The following is a 21,057-nucleotide window of genomic DNA, read 5'->3' on the forward strand; positions in this document are numbered from 1 at the left end:
ACGAGGTTGGGTTGTCATGTACCTCCACTGAGGATGAAGTTGGACTATCTGACAGTTCTTCCTCAGGTGATCTTGTTGGCCTGTCATCTTCAAGTTCAAGTGAAGTACTGATGAATTGCAGCGATGGAGTAGACCCAGAGCATGTATATGCCCGATTACCCAAATCTGCGCCTGTTGGCCAGCTTGTTACCAGTAAGTTTGATATAAAATATGATTCATTTCAAAAATGCACACAAAGTACGTGTGTTTATTTCAAATAGGTTAAATTGAACCAAGCCTACAATATATTTTACTGTCTAGACCAAAAATATTTATTCATCTCATTACTGAGGTTTAAGGTATTTGATATTTTTACTCTGATGAGTTGAACGTTATCAATGATTCTCAGGCACCGCCTTGGTGGACAACTTTCAGGTCATAAGTATTTTCGTCTCTTTTGGAAAATGCCAAATGTTAAATGGCCCTGGCACTACTGAGAGGTAAAAAATCACATCATAAATTTATATTTCAGTATTAAAGAATTATGATGTCAAAGTTGAAAAGTTAAACAAATATTTTGATGTATTCACTCTGATTTTTTTTAATTTGATGAAATTGGGAGAGCAATGCATCCAAATATAAAATTTGCAAATAAAAATGTCATAAACAGCCATAGCTATTTACTAAAAAATGAAGTTTAGATCAAGGGGATTAAGCAGGGATTAAACTCCAGGAAGTCATCATGATGACAGTTTTATTGCTATAACCAATTAGTAGTTGACATTCATGTAGACAATAGGCATGTCAATCAGAATAACTGTCCCATACAATTTACTAAATTTACTAAATGTGACTGTTTCTTTCTTTTCAATTGATATTTGGTTCGTGCTAGAACAACATTATATTATTCATAGAATTTTCAATATTGCCTTATATATAGTCTTTATTATGTCACAAAATAAACAGTTCATTAAATTTTAATGGGACATCCTTGAACTGGATTCACATGGATATTTAATAAATGCAATACTTTGAAAATAGCTGATTTCATTCAGTTGAAAATGTTTTTATACTTTGTTGGTCATATTGATTAATTGTCTAACACAATTTGGCTTGAATAATGGCCATCACTTGGCTGATTCTAATTATAATAATACTCAATTATTGAGTCTTTTTTAAGTATAAAATTATTAAAAGTATGGCAAAGGATTATATATGGGAACAAGTATTACTAGTTATTGTTTGATATCATTTTTGTTGTTTTTATTTTATGACGCTTTCTAATATTTAAATCACAAGCAAACAATATTAGAAAAAATCAAGTATGTCAAAGCACGTTGATTTAAAGCTCCACCTAACTGAGTTGCTCATAAATTGGCTCCACCCCTATCACTCGGGCTATTGACTGATTGGCTTTAACTAAATGTGAAGATCTGTATGATATGCAGTGTAGTATATTGCACCATGCAAGGGCAGGCCTTCATAGACTCAACAACAACAACAACAAATGCACCATGCTAAAAGTTTTCATCTTACACTTTAAATACTTACTAGTTGCATTGTTAATTCTATTTGTTTATTCAAGTTTTCAATCTTTGATGCTAACTACTTCATATATATGTGTATAACTATGATATTTATAATTATTTAAAATTCATTAACTCTATTATTCAAAAACTCACTATCACAAGAAATGTATTGTGGGCATTCATTGACTATGAAATGGGTTTTGACACTGTTGTACATGATGCATTATAGATTAAATTAATGAAATCTGAAACTGAGCTTTTGTAACTTTAAGCTGCACTCTCACAGATTTACATTTTTACAACTTTTTTATTTTTTGTCTTTGAATGAGCAAAGTTTTGCGTAAATATCTACAAAATTCCAATAACATAAGATTGCTGACAAAAAATCAGATCGTAGATTTTCATATTTCCGTACCAAAAGTAATGTTTTATGGCTTAAACCGTTACTAATGGTTTTAAGAAATATGCGTAAAACATGATTTTTTTAACTTGAATATAAAAATCTGCGTTCTAATTTTTTGTCAGCAGTATTATACAACTGGATTCAATGGATTTTCGCAAAAATTGGCTTATTCCAAGACCAAAACTACCCTTGTGAAAGGGTCTTAGATTTGTCCATGCCAATTTTTTTTACTTCATGTTGTACTTTTAAATTTCACAATAAGGAAATCTTCCAAGAATCCGCTGGCCTGAATTTTAATAAAGTTATATAAAAATGTTCCTAATTTAAGGTACCATATTTCAAATTCCTAACTCCACTGTGTGATTGCAAGAGAGTGCTTACAGTTTTCATCAGTGACTTGAAAGTATGACGTATGGAATCAGGGAGGTACGGATAATATCTCCCCCGGATGATTGCCCCCCCCCAGACATTAGCCCCTAGGACCATAGCCCTCCCGGAAGATAGCCCCCCCCCCCGTCTTAGTGAAAAAACGGACGATATCCCCCCAATATTAAAATGCATATTATAACCAGTTTATTTAAGCAAATTTCCAAAACAATGATTTTTATTATAAAATGAAACAACCCAAAGGCATAAATCAATAAAAAAAAATCATGAATAGTGAAAAATAAACAGAAAAAGCATGTGATTTTACAATGAAACATTTATTATTTTAAAAGTTTTCTCTGTTATTTGTTGACTAAGCACTTATTTAATAATCTTTGATCAGTAAGTTCTCACCTTTAATTATCATTTGCATTGACCTTTAATTATTTAATAGGGTGATAATCCTTAATGCGATAATGACACTATATGTTTTATTTCTTTTGAAGATGTTTTATATGTAAAGTCATTTATATATATGCAGGGGGGCTATTGTCTGGGGGGGGGCTATTATCTGGGAGGGCTATCATCCGGGGGGGGGATATGGTCCTAGGGGCTAATGTCTGGGGGGGGGGCAATCATCCGGGGGGATATCATCCTACACTCGGAATCAGGATCCCTAATCTAAGAAGTATTTGGGTTTACTTATAAGTTAATAGTTAAGGACCCCACCCCCCTTCTTTAAGACTCTTCTTGTTTTTTTTGTGTTGTGCCGATGATTGAAATGCTTAAAAACTTACAAACACTCCAAAAATACAAATTGTTACTCTGTCTATGGTGTAGTAGTCCAGTCGTACCTGAAAATACCGGGGAACCCGGCTCGATGCATTCTGTTTTTGAAACCTTTTTTGGCAATTATTTGGACTAGCAGACACAGGTACTTGACACAAACTTTTTTAATGTTATATATGGGCTATATACTATAATACATATATATAGGCCGATTTTTTATTATGTGACTTGCGCCTGTGCATGCAGACTTTCGTGGGTCACTTTGTTTGCTTAGCCCAAGTCCAAATAATTGTACGTTGACAGATTTTTTTTTAGATTTTTGATATGGCAAATCCTTCACGTACAAATTGTTTAGTATCAAAAGTTGGTAGTTGTTCCGATCAGGATTCCGGGTTAAAGCATATAGCGTCTATAAAATATCATAAAAACAAGAAATATTACCAGATAATGTTAATTTATTTTAGTTCCGTACACAAAAAATAAATATCCAACTTATAATTTTGAGTTTGACAGCTTTTCTTCATTTCATTCTGTCAAAACATAACGATATATACATGAAGGGCATGAACATTTCGGCCATGGCCGAGTTGTTACGATTGTATAACGAGGTCTATCTCAAAGCTTTGTTGGAGGAGGCCGAGTTATTACGATTGTATCGAGTTGTTCCCCTTCGCATAATTGTTGTCTGTGTCCGCCAACATTCGTTTTATTGGAAAGGTAAACAACTTGTTTTAATGCATTAAATGCTTGTTTAGTGCAAAATAACATTTCACTTACATGGTAAATTATGAATATAACTCTTTATGATCAATTTTAACCATAAAATACTAGATTTATAGTGAACTGAGTAACATAAAGCATAGACTTGTAGGCCTACAAGTGAAAATTAAATAACCCCAAAAAGCAGTAAAAACAAAACCAACTTGAACACTTAAAACAACTTAATAGTTTTTTTTAATTATAACCAATGCAAGTTTAAAAATTCAATTTAATCATTACATATATAATTAAGGAAATAAAATGGATGTAATTAGTGATGTTCTGATGATCGATTATAAGCAAAAATCGATTGGTTGCCCCAGAAGTCGGCATCAGTCGATTGTAAATGGTCATAACCGATCATCGGTTCAACCAGAGTTGTGTGGGACTCACCAGGGGACATCACTGCGTTAGAGATTCATCCTTTACTTTCCGTTTATTAGCGCCTATTTTCTTTTGCTTCATTTATACATTTGGAGTTGTTCATTTCTTATCGTTAAACAATATGGCTGACCAAGCGCCAAATCTCGACGAAATATTTCCCTATCCTGAGGGCAAAGCCAGATCGAGAGTATGGACTCACTTCGGCTTTAACAAAAAAAGCCAGGCCCACCTAAAAAAGTCATTCATAAATAAAACTAGTAATTGATTTAATGCATATGTTTGCATTTGGTTTTGTCAACAAACCACTTGGGTAATGAAGGCATGACAGTTGTACTATATGACAGTCTACATTCCGAGACTAAGACTTTGATGAAACATAAAACTCAGACTGTCGAGTGAAGCAGTTTGATTATTACAGTATTAACTAATAACTCTTACTTGTCTATTAATTACAGGTAGCAGTCATCCTTTGGTTTAGATCAGATTAAAGATAAACAGAGGAAGGTGTTGATTTTCATTTATGACTGCTACAACCTGATTATCCTGAAACCCTACAGTTCCACAACATGCCGGTGTTGCAGTGCCCGATAGATGGATGCGAATGGAAGTCACAGGACCTGGGTGCAGAATTTGCGGCTGCTCTAACTGCCGCGCTCCAGATTCACGACAGAACTGTCCACACGGCACTGGCCCGCCCAGCACCACAAAAGCTGAAGTTGGACCCACCGTCCATTACTGCCGGATGTGATCCAGACCAATGGTCAGCATTCACCAGACAGTGGGACATGTACAAGGTGGGAATGTCTATCGCTGACAACGTCCTGGCCACTGCCCTGTTCTACTGTTGCAATTCAGATCTACGCACAGACATTATGCGTGATATTCAGGGGGACGTTGCGAACATGGCAGAAGCAGATCTTCTGGGTGCAATCAAGAGACTAGCTGTCAAAGACGAGAGCACCCTGGTCCACCGCATTAAACTTAACAGGATGACCCAATCTCCTGGGACAGGTATTCGGACATTTTTGGCCAGTCTCCGAGGCCAAGCTTCACTCTGCCAGTATAAGGCCACCTGCAGGGAACCGGGCTGTGCACATGTTTTTGATTTTAGTGATGAGATCATCAAGGACAACCTGGTTAGGGGCATTGCTGACCCAGAGATTATGTCTGATTTGCTTGGTGATCCTAAGACAGACAGAACACTGGAGGAAACTGTGTCTTTTATTGCCCAGAAAGAACAGGGCAAAGTGACGAAAAGTGCAGTGGGCGACTCAGCTGGTGCCATGTATGCTGCTCGTTCAAGCCAAAAACCTGCCCCAGTTCCTGGAGCAAAATGCTGGGCATGTGGAGGCCCTGCTCATGGTCAGAGGAATGACCGAAAGACGAGGTCTAGAAACTGTGAGGCCTGGACATTCACCTGTGGTAAATGTGCAACAAAAGGACACTATACCAAATGTTGTAGTAAGTGCACTACTTGCGGTTTGTGGGGTCACCGTGACTCTTCATCAAGAGCCTGTCGCCAGGGTACGAGTCTTAGGAACCCTCCCAATTCACATGTCACTAGAGGTTCAACAAAGGATTCTGACTATGATAAAGCTAGTTACGTCTTCGACCAGTTGTGTTCTACATCGGAGCAGGGCAGATCAGCTATTAGGACTAGCCAGGCTATAGGATCCAGATGTCAAGAGGGTGGAACACCTCTCGAACATTATATATACGATGGTCAGTGGGTGGCTAGACCTTCCAAACCCCACCCTATGATATTAGTGAATATGACACCACTGCCAGAAGAACATGCATTGTTTGGACACCCTATGCGAGATGCCTCAGAACTCAAATCAATCACAATGTCCATGGTGGCCGACACAGGTTGTCAAAGTACAATTATACCCTTACAGTCCGCTAAAAATCTAGGAATAAAGGAACACGACCTCCTTCCTGTCAAACTTGTGATGCGTGGGGCTATTAGAGAGGATCTTGGAGTTATGGGAGCCATTGTTGTTGACATTGCCACTTGTACGGTTGATGGGTCTGCAAGGTCAACACGTTTGCTCTGTTATGTCTCAGATGCCATGGAAAAAGCTTTCCTCTGCAGGGAAGCACTCGTCTCTCTGGGGATAATTCACACTGACTTCCCACAAGCAACGGCAGAAACATCCCCTGACATCAATGCCTCCATGGATAGTTGTGAGAATATTACCTGCTCCTGCCCAAGACGTCGACAGGACCGCCACCTATGCCCACGACTTTACCCAATGGTTTGAGTGCAACAGAGGACAATGTGGAAGCCCTGAAAGAGTGGCTTCTCGACTACTACAGTGCTACGACTTTTAATGTGTGCGAACATCAACCACTGCCACTAATGAAGTGTGAGCCCCTCCAACTGCATGTTGACCCAAGTGCCCCACCAGTGGCAGTCCACAAACCAGCACTTGTCCCAATCCACTGGCAGGATAAAGTCTATGCTGATCTAGAGAGGGATGTTCGCATCGGTGTGCTTGAGAGGGTCGATTCGAATACCCCGACAACATGGTGTTCCAGGATGGTGGTAACGGGTAAGGCTGATGGTACCCCCAGACGTACAGTTGACTTGCAACCTCAAAACCGCCATTCTGTCCGCCAAACCCATCATGTACCAAGCCCCTTCCATCTGGCCGATCGAGTTCCACAGGGCATGAAAAAAACAGTGACAGATGCTTGGAATGGGTACCACTCTGTGCCAATCCGTGAAGAGGACCGACATTTCACGACGTTCATTACACCATGGGGGCGCTACAGGTACAAGGTGGCTCCACAGGGATTCATGGCCAGTGGAGATGCTTATAATCAACGCTTTGACGCCATTATTGCAGACTTCAAAAACAAGGTCAAATGTGTAGATGATACATGTATGTGGGAAAATTCCATTGAAGCAGCTTTCTTCCAGGCTTGTGAATGGTTTGACCTGTGTGCTCGAAATGGTTTCACCCTGAATCCGAAGAAGTTCCAATTTGCCCAGGACACTGTTGATTTCGCAGGTCTTACCATCACACCAACGAACATACGACCAAGTACAAAGTTTCTGGATGCAATAAGACACTTTCCTACACCATCTGACATTACTGGTGCGAGAGCTTGGTTTGGACTAATCAATCAGGGGGCATATGCTTTTGCCATGACAAGACAAATGAAGCCATTTCGTGCTCTTTTGAAGCCATCTGCAATATTTCAATGGACGGATGAACTAGATGAACTGTTTCACCATTCCAAAGAGGTCATCATCCAGGAGATGAAAGAAGGTGTGCGCCTATTTGATCCCACTCGCCTGACATGCCTGGCCACAGACTGGTCTGTAGATGGAATTGGATTCTTCTTGATGCAGAAGTACTGCCACTGTGAAAGCAAGACTCCTGCCTGCTGTCCGGATGGCTGGAAACTGTGTCTAGTTGGCAGTAGGTTCACACATCCTGCTGAAAGCAGGTATGCTCCCATTGAAGGTGAGGCCTTGGCTGTAGTGTATGCACTCCACCAAACACGGTATTATATTCTTGGATGCAAAGACCTCATCGTAGCCACGGATCACAAACCCCTTCTCCAGATCCTGAATGACAGGTCGCTCACCGACATTGACAACAGGAGACTTCTAAACCTCAAAGAGAAGACCCTAGGATATAGATTCTCAATCGTTCATGTACCTGGCAAAAGGAACCTAGGTCCAGATGCAGCTTCAAGACACCCTGCTGGTCAGCCAGATCGTCTTCTGTTACCAGGCGAAGCACCGGAAACTGATACTCTCAGTAATACAACAGAGTTCTACCGTGACACCTTGACACGCTTATACCAGCACGCCGAGGATAATGATATGGCAAATGACAGTGATACAGTTGCCGCTGCAAGCAGTGCACTTAATGCGATCATCACTGTTGTAACTTGGGACATGGTACGAGAGGCCACAGCATCAGACCCGACGTTTGTTGACCTTGTCAACATCCTGGAGGCTGGGTTTCCAGAGGACTGCAGGGAGCTACCAGTGCCCTTGCGCCCTTTTCATCGCTTTGCTGCAGGCCTATGTGTTGTGGACGGTGTGGTTCTCATGGGCCAAAGAATAGTTATTCCCCCTGTACTCCGCAAGCCGGTACTTAATGCACTCCATGCAGCCCACCAAGGAGTCAGCGCAATGCGTGCAAGGGCCATGGACTCTGTGTATTGGCCAGACATTTCAATTGATATTGCCAGGGTGAGGGAACAGTGCGTACACTGCCATAAGATGGCCAAGTCCAACCCGATGCAGCCTCCTTCAGACATAACACCTCCAGACTACCCATTTCAGATGATCTGCAGTGACTATTTCACTTATAACAGCAAGGATTATGTGGTGATAGTCGATAGATACTCAAACTGGCCTATGGTACACAGGTCAGAATCAGGTGCGGAGGGCCTTATCAAGCGACTGCGGGAGACATTTGTGACATTTGGGATACCTGAAGAGTTAACTTCTGATGGGGGACCACAGTTCACAGCTGGAAAGACACAGGAGTTCTTAAAGGCCTGGGGAGTTCGACACAGGATTACGTCCGTTGCAAACCCACATGCTAATTGCAGGGCGGAGTTAGCTGTTAAAACAGTTAAACGCATGCTCATGGACAATGTTACTGCAACAGGATCCCTTGATGTAGATAAGTTCCAGAGAGCCTTACTGATGTACAGAAATTCTGTTGACCCCGAGACAAAATCGTCCCCAGCATTAATACTGTTTGGACGACCCATCCGTGATGCTATCCCAATCCTAATGGGTCGATACTCTCCTCATGAGACTTGGACTGAGTTGATGTCGCATCGAGAGATGGCCCTTGCCCGAAGACATTCAAGGGATCATGAGCGTTGGAATGAACACACGCACAGATTGCCTCCATTGCAGGTGGGAGATCATGTTTATCTGCAAAACTTGGTCGGCAACCATCCAAGGAGGTGGGAGCGCACTGGGACTGTTGTAGAGGTAAGGCAGTACCACCAGTATGTTATCCGTGTGGATGGTACAGGCCGAGTAACTATCCGGAACCGACAACACCTTCGAAAGTTCACCCCTTTCCACGGCACTCCCTTGCCAGGTTTGTCGGTGACACCCGCTGTGGAACGACCACAACAAGAAGTTTCCAATTGCCCTCCTCCATCCAGGGTAACACCACAGGTTTCCATGCCTCTGACTCCATCACTACCACCAGGAGGTTCTCAAACCCCGCTTAGCTCAAGCGAAACACCCACCAAGGCGTCTCCTTCGGAAAGCATACCAGGTAGGCCAACCAGGGCTTCTACTCCAAGGCAGACTACCCAATCAACTTTAGAGCCAAAGCGTCTGAGCTTTGACCAGTCGGACCACCGAAACTCTAGTCCAGATAGGCCTATGACCAGTGTACCACGTGCCCTTGCCCGTCTTCAACCTTACAATAAAGCAGGGACTAAGGAGCTGCTGACATCCCGGAGACCTTGCCGCCGTGACAATAATGAATGATATCCACATGAGTTGTGCTGTATATTACATTAATTTAGTGTTACAAAGACTGCTTAGTGTTGACAATGTCAAAGGCAAAGACTTTCTCCTAGAGGCTTTTTAATTTGACCACTGCGCTTTAGGACTAATTAGTTTCTTGTATTGATGATTCATTTGTGTTGGATGTTTTTTGTTTACTTTTAAGTTTTCGGCGTACCCTTAAAAACTTGTCCCTGGGGGAGGAGATAACTAATAACTCTTACTTGTCTATTAATTACAGGTAGCAGTCATCCTTTTCCACACTCCACTATTATGCTACATGTATAGGACTTTTCAACAAGGGGGAGGGGAAAATTAGTTCAGTTTTGTATTCATTAATGTGCTGTTGAACGTAGTATACATGTTTATGTCGTGATGGAAAAGGATTTCATCCTTTGGTTTAGATCAGATTAAAGATAAACAGAGGAAGGTGTTGATTTTCATTTAAGTATTTATTTGGTTCATAGTACAGTGGTCGAAATTAGCACAAGCCCGCAAGCCCTGCAATGGTAATTTGTCGTCCAGGCTTGCTCAAATTCTGATTTTTATATAGCAGGGCTTGTTAAAAAATTAGATGCCAAGCAATAGAAAAAGAATTCGGGCTTGTTTATCCAAAAGTCTAATTTTAATGACTGATAGTAATAAAAGAAAAAACAACTTCTTCAAACTAACATGGTACATTTACATGTATAACATAAGCTTAGTTTAAAATGGTTATTAGTTATTAACTTATTGTACAAAAAACTACAAATACTACTACATTTAAGGTATAGTCAGAAATGGTCCAACCGATTGTTCTATCTGTAATCGGTTACTTGAGTGGAACCGATCATCGATAGTAAAGCTGGAACCGATTCTCATCACTAGATGTAATTGTGCCTTTTGTTTTTCTCCGGAAAGTCTAGGGCGTCAGTTATAGACTTTTAGATTTAAATTTTAATGTTGTGGTTGTTGATTGAAGCATTTTCTACTATATTTGTTTATTCATTTTTCAGTTTAACAGCTTCTCCAAATGTACAATCTGTACATCACTCGAAAGACATATGACCAAAATCCTGAACCCCGATACAAGAGCCCACTTCCGCAAACTAAAGCTTGAACATCATGAAAGACAAATGTAAGACCTTATTTTTGATGTGTTTTTTAAAAAAAACTCAGAATGGGGTATATGGGTAGCAGCGTTCATTTTATAGAATCCTTTATCCAATGATTCCCAAAATTGATCAAAATGTGTATCAGCACAATAACTTGGACAAATGTGATAACTAGCCATATATTGTTATAGTCCAGGGTTTGACACTAACGGGAACCGGTAGTTCGAGACTACCAGTTTTTTGGTAGTCTGTAGTCAGTCGGACTACTAGAAAAAGTAAATATCACATTAGTTAATTGAGCATAAAATCTTTATTACGCTCAGGTTTTTATTTGGCAAAATTTATAGCCGGTATTCGGTCATGTTCCCAATGGCAAAAAGTATCTTTTTTTCCCAATTTCCGAATAAAATTCATAATCTGAAGTTCAAAAACTTCAAAAGAAAATAAGAAAAAAAGACGATGAAATATAAACAAAACAGTTACATCCCCTACATGCAAGCTTCTATTCACAGAGACATACAATGATTAATACCGCGTCATGGTGAAAGGGGGATTTTCATTGGTTGAACTATATTTTTTTATCCAATCAGAGAGCATGTAACAAATTAAGAGGTTAAAACATTGGGTTAAAAACATGCATAATTATCAACGAAAGGATTAATAATTTAAAGTTGACAATAAATTATTCGGTGCAGATGGGGATTAAAATAACTAATAGACAATGCTGTTCTTTGTCATGCCTCACCGACATACATGACATTGACCTTCATTGCAAATATTGGAAAATGACAGAACTGAGAAGTGAAACTGAAAGTAGACAACTGGGTGAAATGACCAAGTATTTATTTATTATAATGATGGTATATTTACTTTTTGATGAATGCTGAAACGAACATGTTGATGAAATTTTACAAAATGGATTCGTTTGTAGTTTTGTTCAATTGCAAATAAGTATGACTATTTGAAAATTGGAATAAATTAAAAATATTAATATATATTCATTCCATTCTCTCTATGGGTCTGAAAGTCATAATTTTTAATTGGCAGCAGATTTTGTATTTAAAACTCCTCATCATGGTTTCGCCACCATCTTGCATACCAAGCTCCAAAACCTCACTTCAACCCTTGCAGAATACATGTACCCCCCTGTTTGTGAAAAATGTTATGGTCTAACCCTGACATCACTCCCAAGATTTATTCTCTGTATTGGTCTAGTGTGCTCAAAAACGTTTAAAGCATCAGTCATCGAAATTAAACTTTTGGATGAACAAGCACAAATTCTCATACTTAGGCTAGGCAGCTTTGAACAAGCCTGCTATATAAAATTTAGAATTTGAGCAAGCCAAAAAAAACATTTTACCAGTGCAGTATTAGTCAAATCATCACCAACTTTGGTCAGAATGTGTAAACTTGTTAATATCATGGACAAGTTGGATAACCAGCTGTATTACTGTAGCACGAGAGTATATTATTAACAAAAATGAGTCTGTAGCTTAGAAAGAATACATAAAACGATTATGATTTTAGGTTAGAACGGTCCTTCTACTACAAAAAAAGAGAAGCAAGCAGGAAAGAGCCAACCAAGTACATGTCCATAATCATTGACGGAATGGATCAATGTAAGTTCTTCACATAAATTTTACACTTAATTATGTAGGTACTTTGATACTGTATACTTGTAGAAAATTGTAATTTAAAATATAATCTTTTTTGTGCTTTGGCCTAAAAAATGGATTTGGTTCAGGTGACCCAATCCTAAAATATAGGAGCTGACCATACTGTTTTTATAGTTAGTCTATAGAGTTTTAATATGTATAAAGTAGTAGTTTAAAAAAGTAACATTGACCTTAAATGCGAAAAAATTAACAAAGCTTCCCCCAGTGATATCTCAATGATGGCTGGACACATGATCATTAAACTTGACATGGAGGCTTGGCCTGACCAGTAGATGACACCTTATCATCATCAAGTCCTTTTTTTAATTTGAACACATTTAAATATGTTGCAAATATAACATTTTGTGCTTTGTGCCAGTCTTTTATATTTATCAAGAAATCAATGCTAATGTTTCCGTGTTTTGTTTTTCAGCCAAGACCAATTTGCCACATTTCACAGGCCGGTTGCCAAAGGTTGGTATCTAATCAGTCTGATTAGAATGATCCTTGAATATATTTCTTTGTTAAATAAATTTTAAACATCTTATCAAAACACATTTAAGGACTCTGTAAAACATTCTTGTGCCTGATTGCAACTTATCATATAAATTTATATCCCTGTATGTCTGTCTTTCTCAGGGATTCATCTTTATTTTTTTAACTATTGGGTCCTTAGACCATAATTTGTTAAATCTTTTTAGGAGGAACTTAATAATATTAAGAGAATTTGAAATGAATGCATTCAAGCTGACTGTATACCAATGTTGTTGAAGGCATCATTAATTATTAGTGAACATCAGTATGCCTTTTAACCCTTGAAGCCATTTGGGCAACATACTTGGATTTCTGTAGCCGGATCTAGATCTCTAAAGCTCAACAGTTGACAGAAAAACAAAACATTCTGTTATAGATGCAAGAATTTGGCAGCCCTGTTGTTTTGCCAGTAGTAGGGTTGGGGGATCGGGGTGTGACAGTGCTTCAGTTGTTGTAGGGGGGGGGGTCTATCAACCTATGCTATAAGGGGTTGGGATGTTGGTGTAGAAGTGGGGGTGGTGGGGTTGAATTCCTGTCAACATATGCTGCTCATTGTGTTAATCAAACGGCTGTTCGTACTTATAGGATTAAAAAAATAAATAGGGCGTAAAGTTCTTCCGAGTATTTTGGATTTTTTTAGCTACTCATTTGTTTAAGTGTTTTTCCAACGTTTTGACGGTTAGTAGGACTTGTAATTTGCTGAGCAACTTTTCAATTTTGTGTAAGTTCCTATATATGTGCTTAAAAAGTAAGTTCTTCCGAGTATTTTGGATTTTTTTAGCTAGTCATGTTGTTTAAGTGTTTTTCCAACGTTTTGACGGTTAGTAGGACTTGGAATTTGCTGAGCAACTTTTCAATTTTGTGTAAGATCCTATATATGTGCTTAAAAAGTTTATTTAATTAAATTGGTCATTCATATTTGTAATCGAATGTACCAGTACACTTTAGAAATCACCACAGTACTTTTATTAATGACCCAAGGGTGTATCATACACTTTTAAGAAAAAATCCGTTTGAAGCTGTGCTGTTGTTTTCTATGGGAGATGGCCAACAAGCTCTGAATGATTTCCCGAAAGTCCGTTACCATTGTCAAATTAAACATTGACCCCAATTTTTTTAAATCAAAATCCTGATGATTTATTTGTAATTCTGGCTATCCTGAATGTTTTAGCCACGGCGTCCATACGGACTAGTTTTCGCAACATGGACATGCAACTTTTGCTCTCCAAAGATTTTTTTTAAATGTTTCTGCCTGTATAACCTTTAGAGACACAATGTTTGAGTAGATTATTTTTAATGGATAAACTTGCATGAATCTATTTTTCAGAGCCTGAGTGCAGCTGACCTGTTGAAAACCCATATTACTGGTGCGATCTGCCATGGCCACGGTGGAATGTACAGTTTTTTGGACATTAACCAATTTCCACATGATCCAAACCTGACTATCGATGTCATTCTCAGGATCTTAGAAAAAACAGTAACAACAAATGTAAGTGCAGTTCTAGCTGACTTTTCACCTTATTGTCATTGAACATTGGATCGGGATTCTGTGAAAATCAATTGCATTTTACATTTTACTCACCCAAGTACAAAAGTGCTGTTTGAAGGAATGGTGAGCTTTTGTGACTGTCCTACCATATTATCCTTCAAACAACTTTCTAAACCTGCAACCAAATATAGCAGGAATGTATCTTGGATGGTACTCTTGCTGATTCCTTTAAATAAAAGGACACATGAAAATCTGGTTGCCATTGCAACCAACAGAAAAAACTACCCATTATTAAGTTCCTTCAAGCCATGTTGATTCATTTAAATTCATCAATAGTGGGCAGGGTAGCATTACACTACATGACTATTTGAGAGCTTTGAAAATCTTTCAGTATACTGTATGTTATCCAAACTTATTTCCAGAGCAATAGATTGCCACCTACCCTTTATCTTCAAGCAGACAACTGTGTGAGGGAAAATAAAAACCAGTATGTCCTTGGGTTCTGCGAGCTCCTTGTGAAAGAAAGAATTTTCAATGAGGTAATAGCTGTCTTTTAAGTAATGCTTGAAACCAACCATCATTTTTTTGAATAAAACAATTGTGAGGGGGCTTTTAGCTCTTAAATCATGTGTTTGGCCTCAAACTTTTTGACATATGACCATGAAATTTCAGCAGTATGCCAAAGGTTAAAGCTGCTCTCACAAAAGTTATAACCGTATGATGCCTGCACCCATGGCCCTCAAACTTGACTGGATGGTTGGGTCTGACTAGTAGATGACCCTTTTTGATTTCAAGGGTCATCAGATCAAAGGTCAAGGTAAAAGTGACCTCGAAGGCAAACAGTTTGTCTTGGTAATAACTCCACAATGCCTGCAACCATGGCCCTCTTACTTGACATTTAGGTTTCGGGTGACTAGTTGATAACCACTATGAATTTTGAAGTCCTAGAGTCAAAGTTCAAGGTCATAACTCATATTCATCATTAAAGTTTATGTCATATTTACTTATTCCTTGCTGCTAAGAGGATACATTTTTTATCCGCAAATATATTACTTCATCTGAACATGGTTAATAAATGTTCTTTCAAAATGGCGCTCAGGGGGACTAACGTTTGAATAACATCTCTTGGTTTTATTCTTGGAACATGCAAATTTATGCAAAAAAGCATGGAATCCATTTATAAAAGACTGCTGACAAAATATCAAATTGCTGATTTTCATTTTTAAGTCCATAAAATATGTTTTATGAGATCTTTGTCAACATGATAACTTTTTAATGGATTGTCATATGACCAAGAAAATTTTGTATGTTTAAGTGAAAGAAGAGGCTAAAGTGTTGTAAACATTTGATGCACAATAACTAAATAGTATTTCACCTAGAACCATAAAAGTTAAGTAGTCAACAGACTCTAGCCAATAACATTTCATGACCATAAAACTTAAGTTAAGTAGTCAGTTGACCCTTGGCCAATAGAATTTCATCTATAATATTAACAGTTGAATTGTCGTTGACCTTGGCAAGTAGGGTTCTGAATGTCATTTTTAGAAACATTAGCTTTATTATCCCCTGCCGAATCGAAGATTTCGGGAGGGGGATATTGTTTTGGCGTTGTCCGTCCGTCCGTCATTCCGTCCGTCCGCTCATCCAGTACCATATCTTGGTAGGCATTGATCAGAAAATGTTCAAACTTGGTCAGAATGTTCCCCTTGATCATATCTCGACCTGTTTTAAAAGTGGGTCACATGGGGTCAAAAAATCTTTGGAACATACTAGAGGCCAAATACATGGTCCAATATTTATTAAAAATTTTTAGAATGTTTTCCTTGATGAACTCTTGGTAGTAAATAAAACTGGGTCACATATGATCAAAAATTAGGTCACTAGGTCAAATCTTTTAAAAATCTAGCCCGGAACCATATCATGGTAATGATTGGTCAAGTTATATTCAAAATTGGTCATGATGTACCCCTTGATGAAATATGGATCACTTAAAAAAGTGGGTCACATGGGGTCAAAAACTTAACTTAATCAGAATATTTTCCTTAATGAAATCTTGGACTTTTTGAAGCTGGGTCACATACGATCTATTTTATGGTGGTGATTGGTCTGATTAAGTTCAAACATAGTCAGAATGTTCTTTTGGGTTAAATTTCGACTGCGTTTTAAAAGTGTGTTATTTGGGTCAAAAACTAGGTCACTAGGTCATATATTACAGAAATCTTGGGAACACTCTAGAGGCAATACATCTGCTCTAATGTCCACGAAACTTAATCAGAATGTTTGCCTCAATGAAATCTTGGAATAGTTGGAAACTATTAGGTCATGTGGGGTCAAAAATGAGGTCACTGGGTCAAATCTTAAAAAAAACCTTGTGGACACTCTAGAGACTATATTTTTGCAATATATCTGGACCAATCTTCATGAAACTTGATCAGAATGTTTGCCTTGATGAAATCTTAGATTAGTTTGGAACTGGGTAACATGGAGTCATAAACTAGGTTTCTTGGTCAATTCTAAATGTTACATTATGTACAATATTTTTTTTTATTTCAAAATGTTGCAATCAAACTCAAACTCATATATATATATATATTCCATCAACAATTGATTTCCATTCCTTGACTTAGCCCAATCAGGCGGGGGATATCCATGAAACAAATTTGCTTGTTAAACTGAAATTGTATGTTGTTTTTATACAGTACTTAGATGATACCATTTTTGAGTTGCTAGTTTAAACATGTAAATATTATAGCCAATGCTATAAAAACTTGTAAATGACATTTTTCTGCATGATAAAATGAATTTTCTTTGACTTGATTGGTCAACAGTCAAAGTGCAAGATCATTAAAGATGTTCTGAGTTTGAAATATTAAAAAATATCTGCTGTCAACCTTAAGAATTTTTTAAAGATCTTTCCAAATTATATAGGTCACTTTTTCAAAGAAAATATTTTCTTGGATGAAATGTTTATATTAAAAACATTTATAATAAAGGCTTCTTTTTTCAGGTGCATTTGTCATTCCTACCTGTGGGACACACACATGAAGACATCGACAGTAAATTTGCTTCAATTGCTGATTCACTGCGGACTAAAAATGTTGAATCTGTAGGAAGTCTTTTGAAAGTACTTGAAAAACCTGAGGAAATAAGATCTCTTTTTGATGTTAGAGGATGGATCACTCCTTATCTGAATAAAATTGTGCAAATTACCAATCCACTTTATTTTAAGATCAAGCGCATTGAAGACACAGTTAAAGGATACTACAAAGGCAATCATAATGATGTTTGGAAAATATTGCCGCAAAATCTTTTAAATACCTTACCCAATTCGAAACCTTCAGAAGTAATTCCTTCGTTTGATAAAATTAATATAGAAAATCATGAAAAACTAGTGTCTTCCAATCAATTTATGTTTTCTCAGGACTCAAGTATAGCTGACTGGCAAAATTTTAATGAAACCATAAAACAGAAAAAATACAAATCATCTCCAAAATGGATTCTTCCAAATCTCTCCCGTCAGAGTGATTTACAAGAAACTTCCCCAATAGTTGTGCCAGAACAAATATCATCTCTGATGGAAAAAGAAAAAAGACAACTGAATGTAAAAGTGATACAAAAACGAAAACCGACTCAAGGCCAACCAAGTCTTCCAGTTGTCAACCCCAAAAAAAGGAAATTACCAACAAAAACAAGATCAATAACTACATTTGTTACCATTCTATTGACAGATGAGGAGAAAAAACACACTTGGCTCAAAATATTTTATGAAATGTGTTTTTCCATGTTATTTATGTCGCTGCTGCTATGTCTATTGATGATTTTTGTTCTTCTACTCAAGTCTTTGGTTATCGAAATGCTTGAATTCATTGCTTTTTTAATACGAAATCTTCTACTGATGCACATTGGAAGGCTGCTGATGCCAATCAGTTCTATGAAAGCCCTTGTCTCTCTGTGCATCCCTAAACTATTTATGTTAGAGACAAGAAATCTTGATGCTATGTTTGTGTAATGTGAAACTGTTTAATGTTGATATGTTAGGTATTTTTCATCATTAACACAGTTCTGATGAGAATTATTTTGTGCTTCAAGTTATATGCTCATTTTGAGCAACAGACTCTGTAGTATCTATGGAATTATTAATTTATCTTTTTAACTTTATATTTATCATTACAATTTTCTGATGAGAACTATTGGATGAATTTAATTGATGATTCCAAACATAATATGTAATGTGAAATGTGAAACTTATAAATGTTGATAGGTTCATGTAATTTTTATCATTAACTCAGTTCTGATGATAATTATTTTGTGCTTCAAGTTATATATCTATGGAATGATTAATTCATTTTTATACTATTATTTTTTAGCATGGCATAGTTCTGATGAAAACTAATAGGAGTATTTAATTAATGATTCCAAAGATCATGCTCCATTTCTTCATATATATATTATTGTACTTAGGTTAAATAATGACCCAGCCAGATTTAAAAAAAGATTGTACTCATAGAATTTATAAGACTGTTAAAGTGAGTGAAATAAGGCCTAAAAAAATATATTTGGTTTGGGTTACCCGACCCTACCTACGGAATAGGCGCCGACCCTACCGTTTTTATAGTCAGTTTGAAAAAAAATAATGAAAAACTTAAAAAAAAAAAATTTAAATATAGAGTTTAAAACCTTAAATGCTTATACAGGAGATAACTTTAACACTTTTCTCCAATGATGAAAATGACATTCTTATATAAAGCCTAATAAAAAAAAAATTAAAAAAAAATTAAAAGGCTACCTAACCTACCTATTTTTGAAAAGGATGTAATCCTAACCAAACAATTTTTTTTTAGGCCTAAGATACATTGAAAGTAATACTAACATTAAATTTTCAAATTCAAATTTTGATTTTTTGTATAAATTTTGACCATAGTTTAGGGACATTTTCTGTCTGGACATTGTTTGTCTTGTTTTGAATTTAATGATTTCAAATTTGTTAGAGCTACTGAAATTAAATAATTATGGATTTTCATTAGCTTTACATTTTGACCACTAAACTTTGTTCGGTCGACCGAACATTTTGTTTCATTTTCAAGTTTTAATTTTAGTTTGACCATTTTGAATTTCAAATTGTTAAATACATCAAAATCCTTATTCTGAATTTTTAAGCATTTTGACCACATCCAATTGTTCGGACGACCAAACATTTTCTCTTGGACATTTTTTGTCTAGTTTTTAGCTTTTATTGTTAAGCATTTTGCCACATCCAATTGTTCGGACGACCGAACATTTTCTCTTATAAAAATTGTTAACTTTATAATGTTTACGCTTGAAATTTGGTAGGTAAATCAAACATTTTGAAAATTAGAACATTGTTTTTCAATGGTTTTACATTTGACCACTTAACTTTGTTCGGACGACCGAACATTTTGTATCAATTTCAAGTTTTGATTTTAGTTTGACCATTTTCAAATTGTGAAGTACATCGAAATCCTTATTTGCAATTTTCAAGCATTTTGACCACATCCAATTGTTCGGACGACCGAACATTTTCTCTTGGACATTATTTGTGAAGTTTTTAGCTTTTATGATAAAGCATTTTAGCACATCCAATTGTTTGGACGTCCGAACATTTTCTCTTTGGACATTATTTGTCAAGTTTTTAGCTTTTATGGTAAAGCATTTTAGCACATTCAATTGTTCGGACGTCCGAACATTTTCTCTTTTGAATATTGTATACTTCTTAATTTCATGATTTGAAATTTGGTTGGACAATCAAACATTTGAAAAATAAATTTTGACCACTAAACTTTGTTCGGTCGACCGAACATTTTGTATCAATTTCAAGTTTCGATTTAAGTTTGACCATTTTCAAATTGTTAGATACATCAAAAATTTTACTCTCAATTTAAAAACTTTTTGACCACATCCAATTGTTCGGACGACCGAACATTTTGTATCAATTTCAAGTTTTCGATTTTAATTTGACTATTTTCAATTTGTTATCATTACTGAACATTTTGTGAATTGATAGTTTTGAATAGTTTAAATTCTGTCTTGTTATTTTTTTTCATTTGTTCGGTCGACCGAACATTTTCTTATATCTGACTCTTTTGGATGGAATAATGCTATGAAATAAAAGAAATTAACTTTTTTTTGTTGTTGTGTTGGTTCTATTTTTTAGTAAAATATGCTTAAAAAGGGCATGCATTATGCAGAAAACCTGTCTGTGAATTGGGATCGATTGGACGATCCCTTTTTAAATTGGACGAGCTTAAATACAATTTTTATTGAATTTAATCTAACAATATAATGGCCCATGACTAAATGTCAAGATTCATATTTGTAAGAATGTTGTTTATTTGTATCTCAAAGACGCCATCTTATACTTTCTCCGGAATAAAACAAACTAACACCAAAGGTACTGTGTAGGCAATCGTATTATTGTAAAAGACGACCAAGTCATTCCCAGATAACGCTTCTAGACAAGTAAAAAAGGAAGGCAAATCGCGATACACGTTACTTAAATTAGTCAAGATGTTTCCTTGCTGTCTTAGTATCGTGCACTAGGGTCTTATGTTC

General features: G+C 36.8%; 1 protein-coding gene across 2 annotated transcripts; it reads left to right on the top strand.

Moving 5' to 3' along the window:
* Window positions 1–134: 134 nt before the first annotated feature.
* LOC128221864 (uncharacterized) lies at window positions 135–20,611 on the top strand. Of its 2 annotated transcripts, none has more exons than XM_052930487.1 (7): window positions 135–192; window positions 10,711–10,832; window positions 12,337–12,428; window positions 12,898–12,938; window positions 14,326–14,487; window positions 14,910–15,026; window positions 17,495–20,611. In XM_052930487.1, the coding sequence occupies exons 1-7, from the start codon at window positions 142–144 to the stop codon at window positions 18,494–18,496; spliced, it is 1,587 nt and encodes a 528-aa protein (XP_052786447.1). In that variant the 5' UTR covers window positions 135–141; the 3' UTR covers window positions 18,497–20,611. The 2 variants fall into 2 exon arrangements, with proteins under 2 accessions (XP_052786447.1, XP_052786448.1); XM_052930488.1 differs by lacking the exon at window positions 135–192 and adding an exon at window positions 4,339–4,446.
* The last annotated feature ends 446 nt before the right edge of the window (window positions 20,612–21,057 follow it).

The sequence above is a fragment of the Mya arenaria genome, chromosome 16, assembly GCF_026914265.1.
Source record: "Mya arenaria isolate MELC-2E11 chromosome 16, ASM2691426v1".
Taxonomy (NCBI): Eukaryota; Metazoa; Mollusca; class Bivalvia; order Myida; family Myidae; genus Mya; species Mya arenaria.